This window comes from Meriones unguiculatus, chromosome 9 (genome assembly GCF_030254825.1).
Source record: "Meriones unguiculatus strain TT.TT164.6M chromosome 9, Bangor_MerUng_6.1, whole genome shotgun sequence".
Classification (NCBI taxonomy): Eukaryota; Metazoa; Chordata; class Mammalia; order Rodentia; family Muridae; genus Meriones; species Meriones unguiculatus.
Window position 1 is genome coordinate 55,626,056 of NC_083357.1, and position 26,050 is coordinate 55,652,105.

At 40.0% G+C, this 26,050-nt stretch overlaps 1 pseudogene and 3 gene segments (V, D, J or C); all 4 read right to left on the reverse strand.

Annotated features, from left to right (window-relative positions):
- Positions 1 to 4,233: 4,233 nt before the first annotated feature.
- On the reverse strand, positions 4,234 to 4,793 carry LOC132656319 (T cell receptor delta variable 1-like). The segment is given in 2 exon segments: positions 4,234 to 4,547; positions 4,745 to 4,793. Coding segments are annotated over 2 exon segments (363 nt in total).
- A 6,279-nt stretch (positions 4,794 to 11,072) lies between these two features.
- Positions 11,073 to 11,661, reverse strand: LOC132656611 (T cell receptor alpha variable 23/delta variable 6-like; annotated as a pseudogene).
- A 5,548-nt stretch (positions 11,662 to 17,209) lies between these two features.
- LOC132656612 (T-cell receptor alpha chain V region CTL-F3-like) lies at positions 17,210 to 17,713 on the reverse strand. The segment is given in 2 exon segments: positions 17,210 to 17,547; positions 17,662 to 17,713. Coding segments are annotated over 2 exon segments (390 nt in total).
- Positions 17,714 to 20,178: 2,465 nt separating this feature from the next.
- Positions 20,179 to 20,810, reverse strand: LOC132656320 (T cell receptor alpha variable 19-like). The segment is given in 2 exon segments: positions 20,179 to 20,597; positions 20,762 to 20,810. Coding segments are annotated over 2 exon segments (468 nt in total).
- Positions 20,811 to 26,050: the final 5,240 nt, after the last annotated feature.

Here is a 26,050-nt window from a genome sequence, read left to right on the forward strand (position 1 = left end):
TCACACCAAAAGTGGCTGCACCTGTTTGTTTATATCCCCCATTTTTATTAATTGTTAGCCAGATAGAGCCAAGTAATTGTGGTAATGATACTTGCTTTTTTGCCCAATGCTGGAATGCTAGTGAATTTAGGTATACCCTGGTTACTCGCGTGCCTCCCTGGGTGCCAGTGCCCATTGATGCCCCTCATGCTATGACTCTCTTCAGACAGAAAAGGGATCTTGGAATTACAGCCGCCATTGTTACTGCCATCTCATTGGCAGCTGTTGGAGCTACCACTGCGGCATTAGCCATGAGTCATACTATGCAGACTGCTCAGACCCTAAATAATCTTTTAGCCAATGTAGCTCATGCTTTAGATGTACAAAAAGGAATTAATGCTCAACTAAAAGGAGACTTGATGGTGTTCAATCAGAGAATTGACCTCGTGCAGGAGCAAATTGATACCCTATGGCAAATCACTCAACTTGGCTGTCAATGGAAGTATGCTGGACTTTGTATCACTAGCATACAATATGAGAATTTTTCCTGTGCTGCAAATCTGTCTAAACAATTGTCTAGCTATATTTTAGGTAATTGGATTGAAGAATTCGATACTATGATGGAGCAGCTGAGAGTGACCATTGTTATGGCAAATTCTACCAGAGTGGACGCAGGACTAGCCACAGGATTATCATCATGGATTGCTGCAGCCATGAATCATCTGAAGGAATGGGCAGGCATGGGAGTGTTAGCAGGCCTTCTGGTGTTGGTCTCCTTGGTTTGCCTGCGGTGTATATGCAAGATTAGAGTCTCACAGCAGCGTAATGCAGCCATGATCATTCAGGCCTTTACAGCCATTGAAGCAGGACAGTCTCCCCAAGCATGGTTGGCTACCATAAAAAGCTAAAATGTTACGCTCAGGATGTGAGGCTAATCACTGCACTCAGGGTCAGCTGCTTTCAACCCAGAGAAGAGCATGTCTGATTGCATGCGGGTTAATACCCCAGGTCCCGCCTCTGAGAAAAAGGTATCGGACGGGTCTAATGCTCTTTGGGTGGATGACACCTAAATGAACATTGGTACAAAGTCCCAATTTATTTCTAATATCAGAGATCAGACCTCTACTCTTGCTTGATGCGTCTAAAACAAAAAGGGGGAACTGTAGAGAGCTGTGTAATGCTGTGCCTTAAAGATGGAGCTGGTTTCCACCTTCCACCTTCCCGATGGTGAGTGCTCTCTGTCACAAACAAGTCCACATTTGGCTAAGGCTGAGGATCTGACTTGCTTCCTTGTATGTGGACCTATCTGCATTGCCCACAAGGCACGCTGGGGTTGGCTACCCAGAGGCTATTTTAAGCTGTGGGCTGGCTTTCCCCAGGGTCAGAAGATTGTTCAAGGTTCCTAAATAAACTGCATTGAGAAAAAAAAAAAAAAAAAGATCAGAAAGAAGGAGAGGAGGACCTCTCCTATCAGTGGACTTGGGGAGAGGCATGCATGCATGCAGAAAGGGAGGGAGGGTGGAACCAGAAGGGGAGGAGGAAGGGGCTTATGGGAGGATACAAAAGGAATAAAGTGTAATTAATAAAAGGTAAATAAAAAATTAAAAAAAAGAAAGAAATTTGTTGATGTTTTGTTTTAGGCAGAATGTAGCTGTTTTAGTGAATGAATTCAAACTGGCAATCCTCTGTCTCACTTGCACAGACCACTTAAGCCAGCAGGCAGATGCCATTGAATCCAACTGAGTAACCTTTAAGAAGGACAATTGCAAAGAAGTTCACTGGATGTTAGCGATATGTATTTACTTTTCCTTAAAATTTGTTTTCCCTGCTGACTTTTCTTCTAATGAAGAACCAGGCTTTTGTTTCTCAGAAGAGAGAACATGAATTTTACATTTGTTAACAGATTTTGTTTTTGTACATTGAGTGAGTTCTCTAAGTACTTCCCAAGCCTTGCCTTGCCTTGCCTGCCTGGAATTCTTCTTCCAAAATCAGAGAGGTGAACTTGCAGAAGTCCTTAGTAACTTTGAAGATTCTTTTGCTGGGTTTTTTATGTAGAGGGTTTGTTAAAATCACAGTGATGCAATGCACTCTCAGATCCTTACTGATTAGGGGTCCATGTGACATTTCATGTCATTTAGTGTTTATTTTGTTGAACTCTGAGCACCATAGTGCCATGCACTAAGATTTCCAGGGACTAATCTCTATATTGCTATGTGGTTGTTCTCTTCATCTTCCTGTCTGGCCAGAAATCTCCTCTTTTAGATACTGTGCCATGTTTACAGCTTTCATCTATTTGGCATGTTGATCTCTACCCTCTGACTACCAGTTTCAGATGTTCTTCTTTATGAAAGATGCTTCCTGGAAACACAAATAGTTGGCATTGTTTGTTAACCCAGACAGTTATCCTGTGACTTCTAACTGCTGAGTCAAAGAGCTTTCCTTGAATTGGGGGCTGGAACTTAGACACAGTACTTAGAATCACTTGCTATATTTGCAGAAGAATCAGATTCAGTTCCTGGCATTCCATAGTAACTCATTCCCTTCAATAACTCCAATGTCAGGGAATGTAATGCCCCTTCTAGCCTCCATGAAAACCAGACATGCACACAGTACACACTTGTACATGCTGGCAAAACAGTTTACACTTATGTTATAAAAAATCTTTAAATACACATTCAGAAACACATTTCTCAGATTTTCTTTCCCCGTGTCATTCTCTTTTGGAGTGAGCGTGGAAAAAGCAACAGTAGAAGACTAAAATCATGAGTGATTATTTATATTATATATTGGATAATCTATGTTATAGCTCTGCAGATTCAGGCTCCAAGCACATCTGATGTCAATGAGGTGCCAGCTCCATTTACCATTAACCCTCTACTCCTCACTTTTATAGCTTCTCTTTGTTTTAGGGCAAGTGTGTGTTTATCATGTTGGTAAATACGATGGCTTCTTCTGAATTTCCCCAAAACTAGAGAGATTGAGCCTTGTGGCAGTTCGTCCTTGCAGACATCAATTATCTTCTGGGTCTCACTGTATTTCCACAAGTCTCAGTACACCCATGTGCTACCCTCACGTAACTCTCCTTCCCAACTGCTGATCTAGCTGACCTTCAGCACCTCAGATACAGTATCAGATACAGAGACAATGATTTGTGGGGATAGAGCAGCAACCACCAGTATTTCATGGATGAAGTCCTTATGATCTGTCTCTGATCACTTTACTCATGATGGCTCTGCTTCTCTGAATGTAACTTCACAAGAAAATTATGTTCTTTGCTCTTCCAGATAACTCCTCTGAAGTGTGTGCTGTTGCCAATATGAAGAGAAACTAACACTTTAAATTATTATGGTGCTGCAAAGCCCTCCTCTGTGGCCTAACAGGACTGCTCCTCCCTTCGGGGGTGGGGAGACCAAAGAGCCAGTCATTGAGTTCCTGTTAGAAATAGTCCCTCTTCCCCTCACTTTGAGAAACCAATTGGTTACTGAGCTACCACAGGCTACATCTGAGTGGAGGTTCTAGGTTATATCCATACATGGTCCTTGGTTGAATGTCAGTCTCAGAAAAGACCCTGTGCCCAGATATATTTGGTCCTTGTGGAGCTCCTATCCTTTCCCCATCAGATTAACTCCCCTTCTTTCTTATGATTCCCTGTACTCTGCCAAAGGGTTGGTCATGAGTCTTTGCTTTGAAAACACTGCTAGTTAGTCTTTCAGATGCGCTCAGTAGACTCCTGCCAGTCCTGAAGATACCTGATAAAACAGGATCAGATGAATGGGGAGGAGGTCCCCCCTATCAGTGGACTTGGAAAGGGGCACGGTGGAGATGAGGGAGGGAGGGAGGGACTGGGAGGGAATCGGGACATTGCTGGGATACAGAGTTAATAAAATGTAACTGATAAAAAAATAAAATAAAATAAAAAAATAATAATAAAATAAAAAATAAATAAAAATAAATAAATAAAAAAATTATTATGGTGCAATATTCCCAACTATAGAAAATGCTACACATATTCTCTGATCGATATTTAAGTAAATAATTTCAAGACAAAGTATTAAAAGAAAACCACTCATCATAACTGTCTCTGAATTGCCTGGGATGAGGTTTTACTTAGAAACACACTACTGATGCAGACCACAGAGGAAGCATCCACAGTGAGACTTCCTGTTCAGCATGTGCAGGTGTGCTTCTCAGCTGGGCTCCTGCGATGGGCTATGCTTAAGGAGTTCCAGTTTTTGTTCAACTTCTGTTGTCACTTCAAACACTGTGGGTCAATTCTCGGAGCACACAGAAATATGTCCCTGAATCTTCTAGCTGTGAGGCTGAAATGACAAGGCTGATGGAGTTGGCTGATTTCTGCCATGTGACAGAATAGCGGCCATTCCTCTCATTCTCAGTAGAAGAAGAAACTTGGCTAATAAGGAAAATCATCTCTCCAGTAACAAGCTGCTTATACCAAAAGAGTTGGTAATAGTAATAACTTGTCTCATATGAACAGTCCAGGGTGACTTCTCCATACTGACTGCTTGCAGTTGACTGGACCTGAGTGACTTTCTGGGCCACATTGCATCCTGCAGAACAACCAGAGGAAAGAATAAAAAGCTTATCCTATGGTAATGTACACAAAGCAGTGTTGGAAGAGGGCCTCATAAGACCCAAAGGCAAACTTAACTGAAGACATTTCTGCTTACTTTTCTCCAATCCCTCTTCGCCCTCATGTCCATGTAAAAGGCCATAATATCCTCAGCTATATGTAAAATGTCCGTACCAGAGAAGGCCAAGGCCACCAACACACAGAGCAGGTTGCAGGGAGGCATGTGTCACAGGTCCCTCTGTATGAGTGTGTCAGCTCTGCTTCAGCTCAGTGTTCAGTGTCTGAGGGCCAGGCACTGAGCATGTTTACCTCCTGTGTTTCTGACATTGCCTCAAGCAGGAAATGTGGTTTGGTGTGATCATATGCACATACAGAGAGAAAAGGGTAGCTCACCACAGGCCTCTACTTGCTTCCTTGTCTGAAAATGGAGTTTGAAAAAATCCATTCCGGCTGAGGGGGAAGCTTTGCATCCCTGAGTGTTATTCAGGGAGATGATTTCGGGAACCAAAGTAAAATTCATCATCATCTATGTTTGATATGTAATTCACTTGCAGACCATTATTTCCCTCCATCTATTGTCTGATTGTCTATTTAAGCTTAATAAAAAAATAAAATTGTCTCAGATCCATCAATTTCCCTGTGAAACAATGGTATCTGAGTCTTCCTCCTTTGCTCAGTGCAAGGGTCTACCTAAATTCTGCAATTACAAAGCTAGTTTTACAACATGTTGTAAAGAGCATCCCATCACATTCCAGAAGATCCCCATTTGCTTATGCCCTGGCAAATTGTAACAGGAATAAAATAATAGTCTTCAGAGGTTAAGAAGATGTTCATTATGTAAGTTGACTGCTGTACATCATAAATCCCTATGTGTGGATTTCCAGGATCCCCAAAAGAATCCAGATTCAGCGGCTGCCCCTGCAGTCTGAGGTCAGGGAAGCATAGACAGGAGAATCTTGGGGTCTCACTAGTCAGTCATTGATGAGCTTCAGTTTAAGTAAGAGTTCCTACAAAAATAGATAAATAAACAAATGTGGCAAATATAGAGAGATAACCAGTAATGACCACTGGTTCACATGCACACACAGACACATTCATACACAGTTGGGTGAGGAGTTACAATAATTTTAAAATCCACTGCTAAAAAACTGACTTGCTTTTAAAAGTTTACCATCAGGTTGTACTCACAGGATGTGTTCTGTTCTCTCCACACAGAGAACTCTTGCTTGTTACATGTCCTAGAAGTTTCTGTAACATTTTACTGTCATATTCTATCTCACTTGTTAAAGTCTGTGTATTTTAATTTAGAAACCAGTCTCATGATAAGCATGGCAGGATTCTCTGTGATTTAAGCATATTACATGTCCAAGATACATATAACCTGCAAGCATTGGAGTCATGTTACTACATGGGTTTGTGGTTGAATATTTGTGTACAGCTATATCACTATTTAGAATATAGCTCTTAATCCTTGATCTGCTCTCATTATCCCAATGGAGGAAATTACCCTAAAGGCACTCAGAAGAGAAAATGCAAAAAGGTCTCTGAAAGAGCTCCAGTTTTATGAGGAAAAAAAAAAGCAGATCAACATGTACTTCAGGGACTAGTTGCTGGGATCAGAGTCACATTCTTCTGCCCATTTCACTGCTTAGTGCTGAGAGCCCATGCCCTGGATTTCTCTCTGTGGCTATAAGGAGACCATGGGAGCCACAGCAGCATGGGCAGCACAGGGTGGCAGGGCTGTGCCCCTGCTCTAGATCTCCAGATCTTGCAGAGCTCTGCAAGCTGTATAGACACAGCCTCTGAGACATGGCTTTGGAATACACTGGGTTTAAGTGCTGAAGTGGACAGTTGGTCAAATTCTAAATACTGCTTTGACTTTCCTGTGATGTAATTGATAAACAATGCTTCCCAGTGAAGATAAACCTTAAGGTTGGTGGACAGATAGTTCAACGATTAAAAGATCCAGTTGCTAATGATAAATACTGAATTTAATGTCTCAGGACACATTTAATAAGTTATGTTTTCTGAAAAACCTGAAACTTTACCTTTGAGTGCATGGACACCAACTTTTGGCTTTTTCGTACATACAGATATGTCTACCCATGTATGTATACAAGGTTCTGTATACTCACACAGACCTGTGTGCTTCCACCCAGCTCACACACATAAAAATAAATAAATAAATAACATTAAACATTTAAAAAGAATGAAACTAAGTATTTAAAGAACTACAATTAGAGATCTGTTGTTGAGGAAAATGAGGATAATGGTGGGCTTCATTTGGAAGATGGCAAAGAGGTCAATACAGAAGAAGAAAGAGAGAAGATAAATACCACTGAGGATGTTTGAAATACCCTTAATGATATTTATTGCTTCATGTTTACCTTTATATGTCATATATATTTTTAATGAAGTTATTCCGCTTGGTCTGGCAATATCCCCCTCAAAATAAGGATCATCAAACAGGAAACCAAGTACCAGGCATGGGAAACCTTTTTTCACTATGTTGATCAAGGGATCCAAGAGGCTCTTGGAAGAATGCTGACTATTGCTGTTGTGCTAGGTTGCCTCTCAGAGATCAAGAGCAAGTCTCAACTGAGGATGCCATATACTTTGGACTGAGACGTGGAAGACTACCTCTCATGCCTCTCAAGAAAGCTCTTCTTGTCCGCAGGTGAAGACCATCACAGAAAATCACAACTGATTAAAAAAAAAAAAAAAAGAGAACAACTGATTATGGGAGCCCCCCCCCAGACAAGTACATCTACAACAAGATTCCTACAATGAAGGCTCAAAAAACATTGAAGAAAACAAGGCACAAGAAAGTATAAGAACGAGAAGACCAGGAAGTGTGCTGCAAGAAGTTCTGTTAGAAATGATGGGGGAGCAATAGCCTTGACACCACAAAAGTATGTCTGCACAACAAGTACTGAACAATGATGATACCACTAGCCATGAAAAGTTATAGCTGGATGTTTCTACATTTTGGGTTTCTTTTTTTCTTCTTTACTCTTCACCATCCCATGTTCTTCATTTCTTATAGAGAAAAACCAATAAAGGTGAAAGTGGGCAATGTTATCATTAGGCTACTTCTTGCTTATCTGCGGTGTCAGGTTTCCTTGGGTAAATTTGATCTACTCCATCAGGATACCTAACTTCTAATTGATTCTTTGTATACAACTACTTGACAAACAGCATCCAACCAACAACCACCCAAGAACAGCAACTCTGCTACTTGGGTCTCTAGCATTTAAAGATCCTCTGAAAAGTTCCCAGAATTCCAAAGTTGAGACAATCACAGAAACTATCTGCAGCTAGCAGAAACACACTCTTGTTAGATCATGAGGGAAATCATAGTCACCTGCTATGATTCAGTCGCGTATCTACACACCTGACTAAAACAATAACATATACCTATAATGTTTTTGTGTGTTTTAAGGAAATTTTTTTTTACTACAGAAATGACATGGGGCCTTCTGTAGCTATACAAGGAACTACAGACACCTCAGTAATGCTTTGAGCCATAAATGGTCATCCCTAGGGATACAATAGCAAATGGTCAGAACTGAAGTCATGTACACGGAACCAACTCAAAACAGACTCAGTAGGTTGTATTTACATAATTGTGTGTATGTTTGTGTGTGTGTGCATCTGTGTAAAACAACAATAATCATAGAAAAAGAGGCCATGGATTGGCAGTTATTATTGGAGAGCTTGGGAGAGGCTGGAGATAAAGGACACAGAAGGGGTTTCAGGGATATAATGTTATATGTAAAAAATGATGTAATTCTATTTTAACCAAAATAAAGCAATAAATTAAAAATATCAAAGTCAATAAATCAATCTGTGATAAGGCCTGAGTGGCCTTCTCAAGACAAGCCAGTATTTAGTCTTTAGATTTTCATTGTCATAGGAACTTTTTAACATTTGTTTTGACAGTACATAGTAGGTATTTCAGGCACAATATGACATTTAACTTTAACTTTTGCCTTCTTAAACTATTTTAATTCATGTTTAGTTTGTACAAATATTACTTACTTTGGTCAATATGTCTGGACCAAGGTCAGGGTGAAGGAAATACCAAATGTGTTGCTAAGGCAGACTTGACTGAGAAGTGTCTAAGAAGAAACAAAATGGAGTCAGGACAGGATGGCATTACCTTGGTTGTGTCGTGGTTGGTAAATTTGGTGTCTCTATATTGAAGAAAAGAGATTTTCCCTTTCTAAAGAGGTAGCAATTGCTACCTGTTAAATTAATACTTTTTAATACAATATTTTTAATCAGAATTTTCCTCTTCTCTAACTCCTGCTAGATGAGTTTTGTTTGGTTTTGGAATTTTTAATTTAATTGAACTTTTGGTTTTGTTTTGTGGGTGTATAGTTTTTGTTGTATGGGGTATTTTGTTTTTGTTTTTTGAAAGTGAGATGAAGAGAAAGAACATGAAATTGGTGGACAGGATGAAGGAATGGGAAGACAACAAGAATTCTTAATGTATTGCTTGTAGTCACTCAACTTCCAACTGTTCTGACTCTGGTTTGATTGACAATGAAATATGATCACATCAGTCCTGGCCTCTTTTCAAAGACAAACCATGAATCCTCACACCAGACCACTGGGACTTCAACATGCACAAAGCATCAGCTCAGAAAAATGAAATCAAAACAGACTTGTGAGTCTGAAGTCTCTGTTTGGGTTCTGGAGAGCCATTGACCCAAACAAAGGATTATTGTGATGACACAACTCTATGGCACTCTTCTCAGAAGTCTGGGAAGGAGAAGAATGAGAGTGAGGAGCGTCTGTGACCAGATTTTTGGCAATGTCATTCACTGGCACTGAAGCATGCCCATGTTTGATGCTATTCCATAGTTGTTATAGTTTTCATGAAAACAAACCCCCTTTCTAAATGATCTTTCACTCACACATCTGTGTATATGTGAGCAATGCCCAATATAAACGTTTTTGTCTTCAGACCCTGAAGGAATGAAGACTCTCCTTGACTGTATGCTGAAAATGCATTTGATGAAGAAATTTATATCAAACCTCAATCTCTAAAAGTAGAATTTGCTTGATAACTGTATGAAGACACCCACGTGGTGATGACTGGGTTATTCTAAGTCAACTCGCCCTCACCTTCCCTCAGTACTCTTGAAGTTATTTCCAGCCTTTTATTCCCTAGGATGCTCAGGGTGTGTCTTGAGGTACACAGAGTTTCCAAGTTTTCTGTTGCACATCCTTAAATATGCCTTCACTCTTCTGCTGACTTCCAAGCTAGGTTGTTGTATTCAATGAAGCCTATTTCAATCAGATAGATATTCTGGTGTTTTTGTTTGTTTGTTTGTTTGTTTGTTTGTTTAGATTCAAGTTTAAAACTTGACAGGGATAGAAGACCTTGAAAACCAAGAGGAGTTCACTTATTGGTATTGTGAGATCTATCTCCTACTGCTAAGAGCCAACTGACTTTATTTTCCTATGTGACTGTTCTGTTTTCATACTGAAAAACTATTCACTGTAGATGAGAAAAAGAACTTGTAGGCTTTAGATGTTTATGTATAATGTCTTCCATGATGTTTTTGTTGGTTTTGGTTTTCTGAGACAGAGTTTTACTCTGTTGTTCAGGCTAGCTTACCAAATCTAGCATCAAAAATTCCTCCTGGTAAGGATCCCATAGAAGTTAGGGCTTCCAAAGCCATTAACAATGTGTCATAAAAACGAATTTAAATTTTTCTCGATTGGAAAGCTTTTTGGATTTTATTTAGCATTAAGTGAGCAATCCTTGCCAACTATTAGGCAGTGAAAGAATCTTTAATTCTGTGTTTTGCTGATGTCTACAAATACTGCAGCAGCTTCTATTGACTAAGCCTTTATGTTCATTTTTATATTTTGTTCATTTATGAAATACACATGTAAAATAATTTCTTCAATTAACGTTGTGTAATTTTATTATATGATTAATTCGCATTCTTTCCTCCCCACTGATGTCATTCATCTATTTTAAACACACCTGCATCCTTGTGAGGGCCTCCTGGGTTACATACCTGAATTTCTTGAAGGCAGATGAAGACATAAGAGGCAAAAGAAGAGGAAGTAGAAGAGTTCATTGGTCATAGAAATTCCCAATGCCCTAGTTATCAAGGAGATTAATGTAGAAGAAAAGACTATGTGATTTCTATCCCAGAGGCCAAAGTCAAGGTCTCCTGACACTGGGCTGTAACAACTATACATGAACAGCGTTCAGACAAGAGTGTAGGGAACAGGGCCTTCATAATTCATAGTTGCTACAAACCAAACACACAGGAAACTATTTCTACAACAAAGGAGGAAAAAAAATCTTCTAGACTACTTAAGAAAATGGATCTAAAACTCCAGCTGTTCTTGAAGAGCAAACAGAGAATGTAGAAAAGCATGCTGAGACTTAATCTTGGTCTGTCTCTGGGCTGAGGGAGTCTAACCCTTATACTCACAGTGCCCCCTGTCACCTGGTCCTGCACACCCTCCAGGCTTAGCCCCATTGCAGGCTTTGCTGGAGCCTTAGCTGCAGGTTTGGGTCTGGGCTGCAGGTGTCTGTGAAGCACTGTGCCCTTGCTGCACAGAAGTAGGTGGCCGAGTCTCCAGGCTGAGAGACTGTGATGTGCAAGGAGAACTGTTTGTCGCTTTTACTGAAGAAGACTGTGAATTGTCCTTCTTCCTTTTTATTGGACACTGAACTTATGGCTATCAGGAGAGCAGGGCCTTCAGCAGGGAACTGCCGGTACCATGAGACGTAGTCAAATGCGCTGTTCTCGTAAGTGCAGTTCAGAACTGTGGTCCCTCCTTCCCAGACTGTCAGAGATTGGGGACTTTGTCTCACCTACTGCTGGTCATGTCTTTCCTTCTGCTGGCCACTCACCCCTGTGTAGGGAAACACAGCAAATGGTGTTAGGTTCCTAAGATCTGCTGATGGTTTCAAGAAGGATGACTTTGTCTGGTGCCGCAGTTCCCTCCTGCCTCTGAATCAATCACATATCCTGGGATATGTGGTTTCCCTTCCATGACTTACCAGCTAGGTGAAGGCCTAGGACTAAAAACAATGCTTTCAGGACCTTGCCCATTTCTCCTAGACCGAAGATTGGGGAGAACTCAGGTGGCCTTTTATCCCCCACAGAACACTGACTCCAACTTCACAGGCACCTCAGTTCTTTCAGCTGGCTCCACCCTTCACTAACACTACCTAAAGCTATTTCTGACAGAGGAAGCACTTCTCCATTATTCTCAAATTTGGTATTGCTGAAAATAGAGCCATGAGAATCAGAAATCCCCTCATTACCATTCTACCATCATACACTGTTGCTAGAAATGTGTCTTGATATAGACATCTAGAATAATGTGGTTTTTCTGAAAGAAAGAAAGAAAGAAAGAAAGAAAGAAAGAAAGAAAGAAAGAAAGGAAGGAAGGAAGGAAAGAAGGAAGGAAGGAAGAAAGAAAGAAAGAAAGAAAGAAAGAAAGAAAGAAAGAAAGAACGGAGGGAGGGAGGGAAGGAGGAAGGCAAGGAGGAAGAAAAGACAGAAAGCAGAAAGGAAGAAAGAAAGCAAGGAAGGAAGAAAGACCAGTAATCTAACTAATACCACTTATGGACATTTATCCAGGAGAAAGAGGTCATTTCATGAGAGACATTTGCATATGCCTGTGTGTTACAGCACCATTCATGACTTGCAAGATGTAGACACAGCCTAGGGACCACCTGTCAACCAATGAATGGACAGAATATTGTCCCTGAAACTACAGAGTAATGGTCAGCCACTAGGAAAAAATAAGCTCCTGCCATCTGTAGGAAAGTGGATAGTATTTAAGGACAAGGTGTTAAGCAAAATAAGCAGACCTGTAGACATACACAATATGTATGTGTTCTCATCTGTATAAACAAATGAACAATCAAAAACAAAAGCAAAAGAGGAGTAAAGAAAAAGAAAATAAATATGATCTGAAAGCAGAAGTTAGACAAATGAGTAAGAGAAGGGGAAGAGGGACAAAGGGAAAGGAGAGGACAACAGAGAGTGAAGACAAGATGAATATGAGGAAATTGTCACATAAGCATACATTAAAAATTCACAACAAACCCACTAATTTGTACAATTAATGTGTGTTGATAATTTTGGTAATATCATATGCCCTATGGGAGAACTGACTATAGTAGTTTTCTGAATGGTTATAGTATGAATCCAACTCCTAATGTCTTTGCATCATGTACATATAGATTGATGGAGCTCTCCGTGCTCGTTAGAAACTCACTACACTGGTCAATGATTAGCCCTGCGCCCACTGTCAGCCAATGTGCAGAGAAGAGACTGTGGAATGGTCAGCCCTCATGGCACATGTCTACCACATGCTCTCCTCTCGAGATTCAGGGATCATTGCAGAAGAAAAGTCAGTGTTGGAGCCAGAGATGGTGGATGACTACAGGAAACAATGTCTTCTGGACACATCAGGGCAGCTGAACTTATGAAGGAGCAGTTTTGTGACAGTCTGCACAAGGCCTGTGCAAGCTTAAGAAAGACAAAAATCCTAACATGGACAACAAGATTAGCATTGATACATCAAGTGTGCTTATTCGCCGAGCTGTCTTTTCAGGTCCAGATCATTTGGGGTTTATTGCAAATATTAACAAAATGTGTTGAAAACATGCAATGAATTATACTATCCTATTACCAGGTAAGGTTATGAGTAAATGAACCAAGAAGCATATAGGTTCCATTCACTTAAGAAAAAATTAAATTTTATTCTAATTATTTTCATGTGTCCTATTACATAAGTCCATTTACAGACTGCTCTATGGAGAAGCCATTAACTCTTTAGAATGGACTGTCCTCTAGAGTCCCATCTGAGAAATAAAACATTTACAATTGTAATGGACTTCCCACTGTCCTTGCTGCCTTTGCATGAGGAATCCCAAGGCTTTCTGACCATGCACAGAGGAAGGTGTATGCTTTCTAACTGTAAAACTCATGCCTTTTTTTAAAGAATATAAAGTTATGAGCTGAAATGGCTGAAAATAATTTAGCGATAAAATTACAAAATCTTTACACATTTCAAAACAAGTGCGAGGAACTTAGCATTCAGAACACTGCACAGTTGCATGAGTTCTACACAATGCCACCAAAACATGTGGGAAAATGTTATAATTGATGTTACTGGGAAGTATAGATACAAACAATTATTGTAAAATTGCATTTTGGAAAAACATGCATGTCATGGACAATCCTCATTTGATGAACTCCAAGTCAAATTCAGGGTGTGGTGAACTAAGGAGAAACTGGATTGCCTGTGCAATCTGTTGGTCTTTTTCATAAAATAAAACACAATTTAGGAGTTACACCTGCCATAGTCTAGATTCTGAACACAGGAGGAGACTATGCTGTGTGTAGACACCAGGGAGCAGGAGTTAGGATCATCACCTAGCAAATCCACTACCACAGTTCTCATTCTAGCAAGGTACTTAAGGGTTAACTACTACCCAGAAGTGTAAGTTTTTCCCTTTCGTGTGTGTGTGTGTGTGTGTGTGTGTGTGTGTGTGTGTATGTGTGAAAATTAAAATAAAGTCACCTGGAATCTTAACAGGTACCATGCACTAAGGTAGGTTTTAGGCCAAATGCAGAACACAAAGGACAGAACCCTCTTCACACAGATCAAAGTGCACAGCAATGAACATGGAAGAGCAAGTATCTCTGTAGAAAGATGTAGAATCTGCTGGTTAAATCCTCAAGAGTGGAACATCTAGATCTTGTGTTAGCTCTATGTTTACCAATGTCTTCTTTGAAAGACATTGTGGGTTTTCTCTTATTATTATTTCAGCTCTTTATTTATTACAGAGAGATAAGTGTAAGTCATAGAGCTTTTTACTTTAAACCAGCATTTTGTTTACAGCATTTTGTTCATACTGATTTTTTTATTGGTTGTACCCATTTGTATTCACATCAGCAATGAAGAAGTATTCTCCCTCCAGTTCTTACTACTCCTTCCCACTCCTCTTCTGTGCTAATCCCTGAGCCTTGTATATAGGAATGGCATTCTGGATGTATTAACTACACTAGATAACTTGAGGCCAGGTACTCTTTGAGTTTTGCCCATTTGCCCATTACTGTACTATCCTCTACTTGTTTCAAAAGGAAGCTTCTTTTGATGAGAGGTGAGAAATACACTTCTTTTTGAGTAATTATACATATTTAAAATGCAGTTAGAAGCTATGTTGATTTAGAAAAATGGCCATAACTGTTTCTCCTCTAGTGTCTATGACATCTCCAGCCATGGGAGTTAACTAGGCTTACAGTATTGTGCCTGAATTCCTTCCTGTTGAACAGGCCTTATGTCCAATGAAGCATATATTAGTTCCCCCAAGATGAAAGTGCTACCATTGCATTTCTGTGGGTTTTCTTGCCATTTTGGTCATTGTTTTGATTCATAGTCTTTCTATAGCTTGGTAGGATTATCTATTGCTTTTCTCCCTTGGGATCTTGATGATACCTTTGGATACTGTGAGAACCTGTCATTAGGGAGGAGTTGTCAGGTCAGTTTTAGTTAAGTCCTCACAAGTCCTTGTCGAAGGTATGTGGTATTCTTAGAACTATGATCTTATCTTCAAATTCTGTGGGGGTAACAATGGGTAATGGCAATTATTTGGAGCAGTTTCTTGAACCACCTAAGAACTTGGAAGAAGGGTTCCCACTCCTGGAACTCATGTGAAGTGCAAGTTTCTGGTTTCCCTGAAGACTCAGTTTTATCATGTGATGTTTTCTTGCAAACTGCACACTTGATGTTTTGCTGGAGGTGGTCTTGCGAAAGGGCATGTGGTGTTTTGCTGTCATCTCTCTCATGCAAGGCGAATGATGTTGGCCAGCTGAGAACATCCATGGGTGGACTCTGAGTAGAAGAGATAAATGAAAGACCACAGAGAGGCATCCCTTTTTGGATCCACATCACTGAGCTGATCTTCATTCTTTGCAAAGAGAACTGTCCCAGAGAACTTGTTGGGGCCAACCACCTAAGTCTTCTGGCTTTCACTGACTTCATGGTGCTGCATGGTTTTGGCCTTTGGAGTGGACTGAGTTTGGTAATCTCTTAAAGACCCATGGATCCTAACCAGTAGGAAGTAGATAAAAGAGGTCTACAACCCTTTTTCCTATTAATCTCCTAACTAAATTTGGGGGTTGGATGGGAGGTAAAGGTGTTTAAGTAAAATCTAAGCCTACATTCAGGCTTTTATTAGATTTCACAAGCTCTCATAAAAGGGATTCTATTCTATGCTATGCCATTATAAGTAGTTTTGGGGGTTTAGAAAAGCAATTTGACGTCTCATCATTCTCCTTAACCAATAATAGAATGTGTAATTTTTTTCTGACCTTTGTATATACAAACATGAGTCTTCTTTGAAAGACATCGTGGGTTTTCTCTTATTATTATTTCAGCTCTTTATTTATTACAGAGAGATAAGTGTAAGTCTTAGAGCTTTTTACTTTAAACCAGCATTTTGTTTACAGAATTGAGATGAATCAAAAACATTGGCCTCCTTTCTCATGTTTCAGAAAAATTATGACAGAACCCAACTCTAATCCCAGGTGAGTGTGTCCACCACATCATTGGGATTGAAGCACAGCACAATGGCAAACAAGAATAGACTTTAAGGGGAAGGGATTTTTGGACAGAGACTTTCATGACCTGGCTGTTACATACAACGTGTGTAAGAAAAGGTGGAAGAACCTTTGAAAGAAATGGAAATGCCATTCTGGGCATGATCTTCAGACCTACAACAGCTGTATAGCTTCACTAAGTGAAGGCTGACAGGGAGCATGGTGGTTTGAATGAGAATGACCTCCATAGGCTACTATATGGGAATGTTTGGCTCTCGGTTTATGTTGTATTTAGGAAGGATCAGGATGTGTGGCCTTGTGAGAGGAGGTGTGTCACTGGTGCTGGACTTTGGAACCTCAAAGCCAAAGCTAGGCCCAGCTTCACTCTCTCTTTTCCTCTTGCTTGTACTCAGATGTAAGCTCTTAGCTACTACTCCAGGGTCATGCCAGCCTGCCTGCCTGCTGCTGCACTCCCTACCATGATAATAACCCTCTGAAACTGTGGTCAAGCCTCTAATGAAATGCTTTCTTTCATGAGTTGTCTTGATCATCCATGGTATCTCTTCAAAGCAATAGACAAGTAACTAAGAGTAGAGGTTGGGGAACATTCTGTAACATGGACCAAGGTAAGTTGTAATCTAAATAATTTATAGAATGAGACTGAAGCCCAATTTTAATGACTAGAGTCTAGCTTTCTTATTTAAATCGTAAATTTGTGGGGTAATAACAGAAGATTGCTGGAGAATTTAAGTCCCTAGGTTTTGTAAGACATCTTGGTAAAGATAAAGCCTATGTCAGGGTTTTACTGGAGAAGTTTGCTATTAAGACTTCCAGTTAGGGAGAAAACATTATTTCAAGGGATCACAGCCTAGGTTGTCTCTACCACTGACTTCCATCCTGTCAGTGAGAATTTCCACAGATTCCTAGGTTTCTAGATATTTGACCTGAGACTTGGTGCTGTTTTTCAGGAAGCTGGTGAGAGCACGTGGAGAAAGCACACAGCCTCCCTCACAGGGCTGCTCCCCTAGGCCTCCTGCACCTATGGTTTGTGTGCAGCTTCCCCTGCACTCTCCCTCACTGTGTCACTCACAGCACAGTAGTACAGGGCAGAGTCTGACAGCTGCACTGAGGACGCCTGCAGGTGGAAGGAGCTGCTGCTCTTGTGGAGAGTGGCGTGGAACCCTAGGTGCTCTGTCCTCTTGTTGTCTGTGATGCTCTTCAGGAGTAGCTGAGGGGCTTCTTTGAGATATTGCACATACCAGAAGAGGAAAGTATTTGTGTAAGTAGTCTGATAGGTGCAGTTCAGCATCACAGGCATCCCCTCTGTGACAGTGACCAAGCCTTCTGTTTGGGTCACTGAGTCTCCATTGCTACTTCCTAAAAAACAAACAAACAATGAGGAATTACTATTCTATGTGAGGAGGAAGGTTAAAGACTGCCATAGTTGTAAGACAAAGACATCATTAACGCTTAGGGTAAAAAATAACTTACTGAGCATGAAGAGGAGCACAAGAACTGAGCAGGTGACAGGAAGCATGTTCATAGAAGAAATGACAGTTGGTTCTTGAGTGCATCAACCTCACAGGGCAAGTTTTCAGCAGGACCTCATCCAACCCCTCACTCATGGACAAGGACCTTTGTCTGCACAGTGAGTCTGTCATGTTAAGCCACCTGAAGGAGATGTAACCCACATCTAAGGAATCAGCGCCCTCTGCTGATTTCCCTTCAACCTGCACCACAGGTGGCTTAACAAGTCATTGTGAAGAAACTTGAAACCTCACCCTAAGCAGACAGGTCTCTAGTTGACACCTGTGTTACTGAAGCACATGTATCCTATGGTATTTAATGTGGTGAGTGTACATAAAAGTGTACATACACCCATACCTCTTATAAAATTCATCCATTTTTCTCTTTTTATTAGTTCTTAGAGAATGTTGTGCAGTGAACTATTATTATACTCATCTGTTCCCTCCAGTTCTGACAAATACATCCAACTTCCCTACCAACGACATTGTGTGGCCTCTCTTTTTAAAATAAGGCACATAAATTTTTGCGTTTCAGGCTGTTCTTCCCATATACTCTTAGCTTTGTTTCTTCAGTAGAGGATGGTCTATGAACCAGGGAAAATTCTATGGGTTAATGTTTTGTCAGCTTCACACAAACTACAGTCAGCTTGTATGAGGGAACCCAAAAAAAAAAGTATTTTCTTCCTTCAGCTTAGCCTCTGGGCATCTTTGTAGATGATCAGTCTCATGATTGGTGATTGATCTGGAAGTTCCCAGATCACTCTGGACATTTCTGCTCCTGAGCAGATATCTGGTCCTGTCTTGTATGGGAGAGCAAGTTGAGCAGGCCAGAAAGCAGCACTCCCTCCTGCCTGGAGTTCCTGCCCAAGATTGTAAGCTAAAATAAACCCTTTCATCCCAGACTTCCTTCTGGTTCATAGTTTGTTACAGCAAAAGGAAAAGAAGCTAGAACAGTCATATATCAAGAAAAAGTTAGGTTTTCTAAACTTTAGAAACCTGAAGTGTTAGAATTTAAAATATTATAGACAAAAAAATTTAGAGGGCAAAAAATGCAGTATCTTAACATATTTTAAAGGAACCTACCAGAAATATCACTGTTCAGAAAACTATATAATATTTTATTGTTAAAGCTCTAAGTATCATCAAAGTACATCATGAGTAGAAATTTTGATGATGTTGCTAGGAATATTCTTTCTTTCTTTTCTCTCTTCATGGGAAACATTATAAATGTGATGCCATAAGAAGACCCAATTAAAAATTATTGAGCCAGAAAATAATTACAAAAGTAAATTGAGTAAATAAAACTATTATAACAGGCCTGAAACTTACAATTTCCAGTTTGTTGTGCTAATTCAAAGTCAAATTCAGCATGTGTCAAAGTGATTGAGGACTTTGTTACTCCTTGACTTTCTTATGAAATGTAACCTAATCCTAGGAGTGACACCTGTCATATTGTAGGTGATTGCAGCAAGAGATTATGCTGGTCTTGCACACCAGGAATAATAAGCATCACCTCCCAACGCTCCTACAATTCTAGTTCTAGCCAGGTAATGTAAGAATTAAATTTTACAAATAAACCTATCAATGAATCAAAGATAATTACTGTAAGCCTTAACAGGTACCATTCAGTGAGGCAATTTTGTACCACCAGAAGGAACACAAAAGACAGAATCTCTTTAGACAGATCAGAGTGCAGTGTGGTAGCAGTGAGCTGTGAGATTAGAAAAGAATATTGGATGCAGTCACAATGTAAAATGACTGCAGCTAACGGCTGTAAAATCTTGGTGGCAACACCTACATGTACAATGAAAAAAATGTTGAATGAACAATCTACTCTAACTGAATTATTCACTTCAGCGAAACCCAAAATATGTGTATGGTCACTTTTATCAATACCTGGAAAAGTAAAGTTGGCATTAGCCAATTCTAAGTGTATAAAAGTTCATTAAGTTGTATAGACTTGGGGTCTAGTTAATTTTTACTTCCCCTTACATCTGGATCTACTCCTTTACTGTCTCTCATCAGAAAAGAATAGACTTCTCAGAGATACGAACAGAACATTAAAATAAAAATAAAACCTATCACCTCAAACCAACAGAAGCACAAAAGCCCAAGAGAAAGCACAAGAATCAGAGACTTACTTGCTCACACACTCAGGAATCCCACAAAAACACTTAACTGGAAGTCATAGTAGATGATATGATATGATTGATATGATATGTTATGATATGATATGATATGTATGTGTATACACATATATAATGGTATCTACACACACGTACTACTGCATCTGCCTGTCAGTCAGCTTCTCTTCACTTCCCCTTTCATTTGGATCCACTTCTTTTCTGTCTCTCATTCTATGCAGAGGACCTGGTGCAGGACCTCTGCAGGACCCACACAGGCCCTGAACATGCACACTTCAGGTAAGTTATAAAGATAGACAGACATTCACACGAACTGAACTGAGGTCTATTGCCAAAGCCTATCTTGTACGTGTGTGGCCACAGCCCTGCCTCTTCCTGCCTGTGAAGTCTTTCCTCAGAACCTCTATCTCTGGTTGAGGTTTTTGTGGGGCCCTTGTAAAAGTCCCTGCTACTGTGCCCTCTCTCATGGCACAGAAATACACTGCTGAGTCCTCAATCTGTGTGGCTGAGATGATGAGTCCGATGGAGCTTTCTGACTTCTGGAAGTTCAGAGAATAGTGACCTTCTGTTGCGTTTTCCTTTTGGTAAGAGTCCTGACGAATAAGGAAGACCATTTCCCCACTTGTTGTTTGCTTGTACCAGAATAAGGAGTAAGCGCTTTCCCTGGTTTCATACACACAGTCCAATGTCACAGTCTTCTCCTCCATCACAGAAACTGAAGTCTGAGCCTGAGTTACCTTCTGGGCCATGCTGGTTGCTGATGGAAAGAGCACAGAGACATCAGCCTCTAAAGGAAGAAGTAGTTTATGAGCCAGAATCCTGATAATCCCTCCCTTCTGGGCCTCAGCAGAAAACAATGGCCTCTTCCCCCAGTGAGCTTCAGGGATAAGAGCCTGATCCTGTGCTAGGAAACATCCTTACCAAAACAAAAGAAGCTGAGGGTTGCTCCCAGCAGGCTCAGCATCAGCATGTTGTTAGCTCTTGTCTGCAGTGAAATATTCTATGTTTTGTCTCAACCCAGATCTTAATCTATATGGCGTGCTTAAGAGGAACAGGCAAGGTTACTGCTCTGTGTGGTGCAACCGCCCCAACAGGAAATGTATTGAAAGTTATGGGGCAAGTTTAATTGTGCCCTGTCTTGCCTTCCTGTATGGGCATGGGAGAATGCTAGTCTGCCTTGAGGACCTGTTGATCTCATTATAACGAACTGGAAACCATCAGTAATAACATGGGCTAAATTTCAGATCTTTTTTTTTTAATGGACAACACAGCACATGCAATTTATTATGAAACCTAGTAATACATGGATGACTTTCCATGTCCTTTTTAGTTTTATCAATGCAGTCTTTTTTCCTAGAAGAAAACAAAAGATTGAAAATTTAATAAGAATGCAAAACTTTGCATCAGTTTTTCTGCCTACATTTCTAGTGAAAGGATTTTTACAAATTTATATGAAAAATATTTGATTCTTAATGAAAACATTCACATCATGTCCCCTGAATAACAGAATCTGTTGTCAGGGCCATGGGGGGAAGCAGCACATCTATAGTCTTCCATATGTGTGTCATGCCAAATAATGGAAAGAAAGAAAGCACACACACACACACACACACACACACAGTGTTTATCTACATTGTGTGTTTCCTACTCACAAGAATGAACAAAAGTAAATTCACAAAATTTTATTCAATGGCAAGTTGGCATGGGTTTCTCTTAATCAAAGACTCTTAAAAACACCATCTCTTATAAAATCAGCACATCAGCTGTTGTTTTCACTTTCTCTCTTCTGGTGCCCCTTTCTATAGAATAGTATATTAAAAACTGTTTCACTCTCATAAAGTGGAAGTAACATATTCTCCTCTACAATCTTTGACCTCACTAACCCTGGGTAGTTGATTAAGTTTCTAGTACCAGGCAAAATTTCCTTCTCATTGAGCAGGTCTTAAGGCCCACTAAACTGCTTTGGTATCCACGAAGCTTTTAATACCACTATTTCAAGGTAGGGATATCTTGTTATGCTGTTTATTATTGTGATTCATAGGTGTCACCCCTGGATAAAAGTGTTATTTGCTGCCCTCTCTTGGTAGCTTACAGAACAGGCTTTTGTACCATGAATGGTAGACTGCAGGGAGGAGATGATCAGGTTGGATCCATTTAGTCTTTTGAGTCAGGTGTCCAAAGTGTGCTGTTTTCAGCAAGAGGGATTTCCCTTCCAGCTGAGAAGTAACTATGAGCAGCAGCAATAGCTTGTTTAGTTTTCAGAGACACAGTATTGGGGTTTTTGTTAGTCTATGGTTCTTATGAAGAGCATTGTCAGATCAGCAGACATATATATATATACATATATATATGTATATATATATCATATATGTACATATTACCTTTCATCAAAGAAGCTTCTTTTTTCAGAAATATAGTCTCTTGAAGACAAAAAAGTCACCAAATCATTTACAAGATTTTTTTATTAATTACACTTTATTCACTTTGTATTCCCCTATAAGCCGCTCCCTCCCTGGTCCCAATCCCACCCTCCCTCCTTCTTCTTCACACATGCCCCTACCCATGTCCACTGATCATCCTCTCCTTCCTGCTGATCTTACTCTATCAGATCTCATCAGGAGTGGCTACATCGTCATCTTCTGTGGGCTGGTAAGGCTACTCTCCACTCAGGGACAGGTGATCAAAGAGCAGTCCAATCAGATTATGTCATAGGCAGTTCCTTTTCCCATTCTTCTTCTTCTGATGTTCTTCCTCTTTGTCTTTCGGGATGGGGATTCAGCATTTTAGTCAGGGTCCTCTCTCTTGATTAGTGTCTTTAGATGGACAGATTTTAGTAGGTTTATCCTATATTGCATGGTACTGGCATAGAAACAGAATGGTGGATAAATGGAACCAAACAGAAGACCCAGAAATAAACCCACAAACCTAAAGACACCTGATCTTTGACAAAGATGCCAAAACCATACAATGGAAAAAAAGATAGCATCTTCAACAAATGGTTTTGGTCTAACTGGATGTTGACATGTAGAAAAATTAAAATAAATCCATACTTATCACCCTGCACAAAACTAAAGTCCAAGTGGATCAAAGACCTCAACATAAAACCAGACACATTAAATCGATTAGAAGAAAAAGTGGGGAAGACCCTAGAACTCATTAGTACATCAGACAACTTCCTGAACAGAACACCAACAAACACAGGCTCTAATCGCAACAATCAATAAACGGGTCCTCATGAAACTAAAAAGCTTCTGTAAAGGAAAGGACACCATCATCAAAGCAAAATGACTGCCTACAGATTGGGAAAGAATCTTCACCAACTCTTTATCTGACAGAGGGCTAATATCTAGTATATATAAAGGACTAAATAAGCTGAAAAGCAGCAAACCACGTAATCCAATTAAAAAATGGGGAACAGAGCTAAACAGAGAACTCTCTGTAGAGGAATATCGAAGGGCAGAAAAACACTTAAAGAAATGTTCAACATCATTAGCCATTAGGGAAATGCAAATCAACCCTGAGATTTCACCTTACACCTATCAGAATTGTCACAATGAAAAACTCAAGTGACAACATGTGCTGGAGGGGCTGTGGAGAAAGGGGAACCCTCCTCCACTGCTGGTGGGAATGTAAACTTTTACAACCACTCTGGAAATCAATCTGACACTTTCTCAGACAACTAGGAATAGCACTACCTCAAGATCCAACCATACCACTCCTAGGTATATATCCAAAAGAGGCTCAAGTACACAATAAGGACATTTGCTCAACCATGTTTGTAGCAGCTTTATTTGTAATAGCCAGGAGCTGGAAACAGCCCAGATGCCCCTCAACTGAAGAATGGATGCAGAAATTGTGGTACATCTACACAATGGAGTATTACTCTGCAATGAAAAATAAGGAAATCATGAAATTTGCAGGTAAAAGGTGGAACCTGGAAAGGATCATCCTGAGTGAGCTACCCAGAAGCAGAAAGACACACACGGTATATACTCACTCATATAGACATGTAATATAAGATTTTTAAAAGAAAACAAAATCTGTCTCACATATTAAGCAAGACAAACACTTACCTCCAAGATCATGGCACTGTGCTGAGATAGGAGGATGGAAGGTATGTTTAGAAGCATTGGGTGAGTTTGTATTTATCAATAGCATAAAGGGGAACCTTCCTCTTGTGGTTCCTGTCTGTATTGCAGCATATTTTTTGTTTTTGTTTTTGTTTTGTGTTTTTTTTTTTCTTTCTTTTTTTTTTGTTTTTTTTTTTTTTGTTTGTTTGTTTTTGTCCTGGTAATTTATTCTGTATCTTAGGCTGTAAACAGGGTAACACTGTCATCTGGATGGGAATGAAAGGATACATAAAAAGCTTTCTGTAGAGTTTAAAGGGTATCTCAGGTGCAAAAGTGGCTGTTACCTTTCTCATCACTTTGACAAGTGGGGGCAAAAGAGCTCTCTATGTTTCCCCTCTGAATGTAATGTCTATCCTCCCTCTCTTGTGAAAATTTGTGTCTTGCAGTTTGCTGTGAGCATGACAAAGCATGCTTTGCGAGCTCCCCTTAATGTATGGTCACTGTACCATACACTAAGCATGTACCTCTTGATTAGACACTTCCACACCTGCCCCTTGTCTTGCCTGGACTACCTCATTCTTTCTTTAAGAACTGATGAGAACTCAACCTCCTGACCTCAAGATGCAAGAGCTTATTCATTACTTTAGAGGGAGTCCATGCCCACATCTCCCACCACACATGGACACATATCAGCTCTTGCCCTTACCATGTCATAGAAACACACTGGCATCCCCATTTCTCAATCTTTTTCTAAAAAAAAAAAAAGAGATAAAATCAATAAAAATTCAAATTAAGTTGTTAGTTTGAAAAATGTTGAAACTACTAAGTTTTTCTTCAGTTATAGGAAAGTTACGGACAGGTTGTTAAAGTAACTGCCAAAGTTACTCGGTGATAGCTACTATTTTCTGTGCTCTGATTAATAGTCAGTAGGTTTGTTTGTCTGTATCTTTATTGTTTCAGATTTTCAAAGTTGTGGCAATTTAAATTAGATGGGAATCTGAAGGCAGGAGCTAATACAGAAGCCAGGAAGGAGTGCTGCCTACTGGCTTGCTCCCCATGGCTTGCTCAGCCTGCTTTCTTTTAGGATCCCAGAACCACCATTCCAGAATTAGCCCTGCCCACATTGAGCTGGACATTCCCATGTCAAACATTGATTAAGAAAAAGCCCTGCAGGAGCCTACAGGAGTCTTACCAACACGGAGCATGATCTTATGAAGCAAATTTCTGGAGTAATGTTTCTTCCTCTGAGATAATTCCAGGTGTGTCAAATTGACACAAGATTAGCCAACTCGTTCTCCATTTGCTTGCAGAATAAAACAAACAAGTTTTATGACAAGGGGTGAGAGCTACACCTTTCTGTGGTGTAAGAACAAAAGTTTAGGATGTAGATAGGGATGGTGTTGGTTCAGGAAAGTGGCTGTGGTAGGTTCTCTAGGGTCAATGACTTCAACAAAGCATTAGCCAGGTTTACAGTGTTAGGCATAAATCCCATTCTACTGAATGTGCCTTAAATTCAATTGGACAGCTGTTGATTACTCCCAAGATGTAAGTACCACTGTTGCACTTGGGTGTTTTGGGGGTGTTTTTTGTCATGTTTTGGTTTGCTGGCTTTAGAACTGTGCAAGGTTATTGGTTGCTTTTCTCTTCTGCCAGGTTGCATGACACCTTTGAATACCATGAGAGCTGGTCAGCTGTAGCTTGATTCTGATAGGTCCTGTGCCCAAGGTGTTTTTAGCAGTAGGATCTTATCTTCATTTTCTGGTCTGCCACCAGAGACAACATTATTAAATTATATTATTTTTAGTCTCTTGGAGGTTTTTTTTTGTCTTTCTTTCCTTCTTTCTTTTTTTTTTTTTTTTGCCTGGTGCTGGGGCTTTTGTTACCCCATGGCATTACCAATCCAAGTGGAATAACATCATTTAAAACTCTCTCTCGCCCTCTGTGTGTATATATAATAAGTAATTTTAATTAAGTATAGAATAATATGGTTCCTCTGGCTTTTCTGAACATCTTGGTGTTACTTATTTTTCTTCCATTGTTTTTTTCTTTCTCTCACTCAATATCACTCAGCCCCAATTTGAGACCTCTGCCATTTTAATTTCCTCCTTTGTAGCAATTCTCTTCTTTAGTGCTCCTCCTC